The 6126-nt window shown below is 40.0% G+C and overlaps 1 protein-coding gene across 3 annotated transcripts in view; it reads left to right on the top strand.

The window, feature by feature from the left end:
• The first annotated feature begins 2970 nt into the window (after positions 1–2970).
• Positions 2971–6126, top strand: part of runx1t1 (RUNX1 partner transcriptional co-repressor 1) — a 70789-nt gene continuing 67633 nt past the window's right edge. For 2 of the 3 annotated variants that reach the window (XM_022683174.2, XM_049475348.1), the window contains exon 1: positions 2971–3628. In XM_022683174.2, the coding sequence (XP_022538895.2) occupies positions 3601–3628 (28 nt within the window). In that variant the 5' untranslated portion in view covers positions 2971–3600. The remainder of the gene's footprint in view (positions 3629–6126) is intronic. The other variant, XM_049475347.1, reaches the window with a different exon arrangement.

Genomic DNA, 6126 nt, shown 5'->3' with positions numbered 1-6126 from the left:
GAGGTGTGCTGCTCTTCACATTTTAGTGCTGTCTCTGCTCCAAAACACCTGATCCAATCAAATCAGCTCATTTACAGACCATAATTGAGGTAAAGTAAGTGTGCTAAAGCACGAAAAGCAAGAAAATATTGCAGGACAATGAGTCTTAAGGACCAGAGTTGAGAAACGCTGAACCTAAGATCAGTCCCAGCATTGGGTTGGGAAGCAACAGATCTATGTTCTGTGCAGTCATTCACAGCAAAAAGTCAAGTGTTGAATTAATGAGAAAGTGTTGATTTCAACACTTTCTCAGGCTTTATGTAGCTCCACACTCCAGTTCCTTTTTAACTCACATTTGTAATTCACTTTTGAAATCCCTAAATTGTTATGCTAACACTGAAAATATTTAAAAAAATAAATCAGAAAAAGATTAGTCAATTGATATGACTATTTATTATTTAATTATTATTCATGGGAGGTTAGCTTGTGTTTTTGGTTTCTAATACAGAATAAAACATACTTGCTTACGTCCAGCCAGAGATTCTTTTCACTGCGTGGGAATTTTAATCCTGTGTTGCAGTTCTGAGTGCATTACCTCCACTTTGTCACACTTAACAGTTCAGAAGATGGTAACTTGCTCTTAAAGCCAACAACACGTTGGCTAGGCAAACAACCAATATTATATTCAATAGAATTGAGTACCCAATGGAAGGTAGTCTACACACTGATGGTAAGTTTGGATTGTGGGGGCATGCCCATTACGTAAATAATGAATTTAACTGGACAGGGTTTAATTAAATCTCTGTGAACATGGGCAGTATTTATTGTTTTTGGGTTGGGTTAACACTGAAATATTCCACTCAACACCCTCAAATCTGAATGAAATAAAATTACACTTTGAGAGTGAAAATCAACTCTCAGCTGTGTAACTCTGAAATTTCAACTCCAGTATCCAATGCTTTTGGGACAAGCTGAATTGAGTAAGTTGGGTCCAGAACTAATCATCCAACAACAGAAACTGACTTTACTAAGGGTGCTTTCATACCCTTGTACCTTGTTTGGTTTGGACTTTCAGACCTTTCAGTTTGATCCAAACCAAAAGAGTAGTCTTATAGTGTGACTCCACTAAAACATAGTTTGGTTCATTTGAAGTTTGAACACACTGTTTTGGATTTTTTTTTAAACACCTACCTTGTTTGGTCTGGACCTTCAGATCTTTCAGTTTGGTCTGAACCAAAATAGCAGATGTGAAAGATGTGAAATAGCAGACACTGGCTCAAACCAAAATAGCTGGTATTGGTCCAAATTAGTGTGTACACATTTTTTTTTAAGTTTAGACTTTCAGACCAAAATTATTCTGATTCCAATTTGTGTACAGTCTTGTCTCACAGAAACGACAGATTTTGCAACAGATTTTGCATATGTTTTCTGTGTCTGTTGTAACTGTAGATCAACCATTATTCATTGAAAGAAATGAAAGGAACCTGTAGATAATCTGCCATGCTCATTCTGCTACATGACGTGTGCACTCAGAGGGGATGGTTTCTGACAGGGATGCAAATTTTGGCACAACACCTGGAAAGGCAACTTGTCCAAATTGACATGATGCCAACATCAGACATGCAACCTTCTACAAATCAATTAGTGTCAAGTATATATATCTGCAGCCCTTGAAGGTGATGAACATACAGAACACAGTAAAGTGTTTTAGTCCACTTACTAAACTGCAGTGTGCTACCAAAACTAATGAGACCAAACTTGAATCACAATGCATCAAAACTATAAACCTTAGTTCAGATTTTGGTCTGGACTTTCAGGTGTAAAAGAGTCCCAAGACTCTTGTAGCTGAATGTAAAAGCCACAAAACACATTTTCACCACCTAGTGTAAAGCTATCACAGCAAAGCCCTGAAAACCTCTGGACATACAGGTGTGTGTATACTCTGGATAATATATAGTGTACAGTATAATGTCCTTGGGATCACTCCCTTCAATCTGCATGTAAAGCTCTTAACATTCTAAATGAAGGAAAATACACTGAGCAGAAGCACACAGAGGCCATATTTGGACATGCAGTCTATTGCATAGGAAATAGGCTATAAAGACAAACACTGAGGCCAGCCAGAAAGCGCAGTGGAAATAAGAAAGTGGCGTGTCCTAAATTGGAATATACAGCGTATGGGTTAAGTTAGGGTTAAGAGAGCGATGGCGAGCGAGTCTGCGATGCATTAACTTCAATAGCGTCTGTGTGAAAGAGGCTGTTATCATCAGGCTGTAAACGAAGCTTCTGCTTTCCCTGACTGGGCAGGACGAGATGAGATCCAGATGGAAGAGGAAAGTGTTTGCCTTGAGTTATTGCAGGAGAGAGAGAGAGAGAGAGAGAGAGAGAGAGAGAGAGAGAGAGAGAGAGAGAGAGAGAGAGAGAGAGAGAATGAAAACAACAAGAGAAAGAGAGGGCTAGAGAAAAGACAGAAAATATACAAAGGCAGAGAACGAGAGAGTAGAAGAGAAAGAAGGAGAGAGAAGGCAAAACAGGACAACAAAGAGAGAGAAAAAGATGGAGAAAGAGAAAAAGAGAAGTGAGAAGTGTAACACAAATATAAAAAGACTTAGACAAAGACAAAAAGACAGATGGAGAGAGATAAGGAGTGAAAGAGAAAGATTGATAGCAAGAGGGAAAACTGAGAGTGAAAAAACAACCACAAAAAGAAAGGAACAAATGGAGAACAAGAGGAACAGAGGAAAATGATACAGAGATAGGAGATAGACAGATAGGCAAAGAGAAATGGATGAAGAAAACACACACGTTCATCTTCTACAAACAAAAAATCGTGCAGTTTATAATCACTCTAGCTCATTCTATTCCTCTCTCTCTCTCTCTCTCTCTCAGTCCACTCTTTTTGCCTCCACAGCTGCTGCCTGTTATCTCCGCCCCTCCCCAGGCGAGGCCCCGCCCACTCCGCACCTGGAGCTTCCAGGAGCTCGCGGACTGACTGAAGCAGGAGGCAAAAGCGCCCGCGCGCCACGAACGGAGCCACACTCTGCACTCTCGCGCGCAGCATCCACCGAGCCGTGCATCTGACCGCTCGTGCGTCCAGCCAGTCAGCACAGGGAACCTTCGTGTTGTGTGCTGATTTTTTTTTAAACTGTGCTTTCATTTAATTTAACAAAGCGGAGGAGAAACGTGGAGCAGACCAGCATGAACGCGCGAGACACCGAGCTGCCATCCATAGTATAATTAACCATAACCCCGCAGCGGCGGCAGCAGCGGAGGCAGCAGCGCGGGGTCTGGGCTGATCGCGCGCGGACTGGAACTCCACGGTCTCTCCGGTTTTACCGCGAGCTCGCGCCTCGCTGGAGTTTAACGGACAGCTTAGACTGAGCGAACCGGTCGGAGAAGTGAAGCGCGAGGTGCCGGGACTGAACGGAGGAGCGTTTGGACCGGAGCTCGCGGGCTCTCTGGAGTTTAACGGACAGCAGCAGCAGCGCGGGCACTGAGGAGCCGGTACTCACGCGCCGGACTGACTCTGATTCTGACTCGGTTCTGAAGGAGAAGAACAGAACCGTAACCGGACCGTTTGAACCGGAATTAATATTTTTGCCCTCGTTAACGGCGTAACGCATGGTGGGAATTTCAGCCTCTCTTCAGTGTGAGTAGCGCCGGATTTTAGCTCGGTTTATTATTATCTAGATATTACCAGTTTAACGTTTTTATCTAATATTAAGCTGCTGTCTAATGAAAAACATGATATTCTATTTTATGTCTGTTTTTATTTCTCTCCATCGGTTGAAGCCGTTTTCTGCTTTGTACACGTTCTTAATAATTCTGGACAAACCGACCAATGTTGACTTAAATTCAAAATTACGTTTTTCATTGGACAGCAAAAAATATTTAGTTTTGAGTATTTGTGGCAAATATGTTAAACCTTCTAAAACCTTCTTTTACTATGTAAACATTATTTCTACCCGACTGTAAGAGCTAAAAAATAGACATAAATGATGGTTATATGAAATTATTTTTTTATTATTTTATTATTATTTGTACCATTAGCCTACTGTTAAATGTCCGTTAGCTAAGTTAAGATAGATTGTAAGTCGTTACAAATATACAAGTATGAATACTCAATATAAGTTACTCAAAGGTGGTGAGCTTTATTAGTTCACTTGCAAGGTGTAAAATAAACCCTGTCCAAAAACACGGATTATATTAGCTAATGTTTAAACCATACTAATTAATGTGAATCATACTACTGTGTACCACTTTGTACAAAATAATCTTGAATTTGAAATGTTATATTTAAACAAGGGCTGGGCAATATGGCAATGTTCTATCCTATTGAGATATTATCGAATTTAGTTTTAATGACGCAAAATATACTTTTCTGAGCATATTGTGGATATCTTTAGTGCGTAAATAACCAACTAGACTACTCCTTTCATTAAATAGTATGTAATCCGTCCTGTTTAATAGGATGAATTGCAGCATATTTTGGAATAAAAATGTATTTACTAGTATTTGAACAGCTGTCTTTAAGAATCTTCCACTACTGATTCAGTTTGTCGATGTGTCAAAATAGAGCAGTAATATTGTAATATCACTTACTGCTAGTTTAATCCTTAAAAAAGGAGAAAAAGGTAAATGTAATTTAATTCTTTTAATGATAAGTACAGTTAGATTTCTTTTGAGTTTCCAAATAACCGTAGCGCTATGTTCAAGAGAACATATTAAGTAGAAATACTTCTGTCCACTGTCAAAGACACACACCTTTCAGAGTGCCACTATAGGTCAGTATTCTCTTGTGAAACTTGCACATGAACACATGCACCTAAAAAGGAGAATATGATCACAAAAGAGCTTTACAAATAATTATCTTCCATTTGCTGCCTCTATTTTAGACCCTCAGAGTCATGGTTTGTTTTCAATTCCATTTTTTTGCTCTTATATCCATCCACCAAATATGGTATCTTGTCCGCCCTGGTGTTTATTCCCGTTTTCTTCTCACATGGCTGATGGGAAAGATGAAGATCTATTTGGAGATGTAGATGGAAAAATCAAAGCTGAGGGTGTGTTTTTGTCTAAAATTAAAAGGTTGAATTTGGTATTTTTTCTGCATTCGTGAGAACTCAGTCTCTGTGGTGATCAGTGCCACTTCTCAGGCGAAATGAGAGGATGTGTGGTGTTTGGTTGGAGCTGCTTAGAGGTTGTCTGTTTACTGTAGGCTGTACATGTTCTCACGGTTTGGATTGGGCAAAATAAAGACTGTCTGTGAGAAGTCCATGTACTGTTCAGTTAATGTTTATACTGAAAAAAGTCCTGGTTTGTAATTTATTTATCTTATTTATTGCTCAAGTAGTGCTAAAATATGCTAATGGTACTTGGTTATAAGTTGTATGGGTTGTATAGGTCCTATCAGAATATATGATATAGGCAACTGGCCATTGATAGTATATACACTTTGACAGTGTGTGGAAGGTCGTGATGCACTGTGTACATCAGTGCAGAACTAGTCACCACCTCACTGCTGTAAGTGTTCGTTTGTTTTGAGACCACAGGGGCAGAGCTGGTAAAGAGCTTTAATTAAAGTTAAATATGAGGCAGGTTGGTTGGAGGTGAGTATTCAGTAAATACGTGTCTTGCATGTGTGTGTTTGTGTGTTATCTGGCCATGAGGCTGTTTAAACAGCACACAGCCAGGCTGTGGACAGTGGAAGCAGACAGCATCGTCCTCTGGCCGAGGCCATCTGCACAGCCACCAGCCGGCCTGCCTCACACCTGTTCCCCTCTCCCCCACTTCCACTGGCCCCATGTGGGTCAAACGCATGAAACCAGACACGGCCATGGCCTAATGAAGAGAGGGTCAGCCTGCTGGTCCAGGGCCTACACCAGTGTCTGCACGCTGCTGTAGATGTGCCAAATCGTGAATATCTATACTCACTTCATTTTTTTTTCTAGCTTTAAAATGATCATCTTGTAATATCTTAAAATATGGTATAAGGAGAATCCTTTAATTGGTATTTAACCTTTATGTGTAATGTTGAGTCTCTGTTAAAAAAAAGAAAGAAAAACAGAAGAACACATCGTTTACAATAATAGTTCATTAAAGATCCATCCATTAAATGGCTCCTTAGAGAACTGAAAGTAGTTCTAT

Source organism: Astyanax mexicanus, chromosome 3 (genome assembly GCF_023375975.1).
Source record: "Astyanax mexicanus isolate ESR-SI-001 chromosome 3, AstMex3_surface, whole genome shotgun sequence".
NCBI classification, from domain to species: Eukaryota; Metazoa; Chordata; class Actinopteri; order Characiformes; family Acestrorhamphidae; genus Astyanax; species Astyanax mexicanus.
Note: the sequence above shows the minus strand (reverse complement) of the source record. Positions and strands in the feature narration are given on the sequence as shown.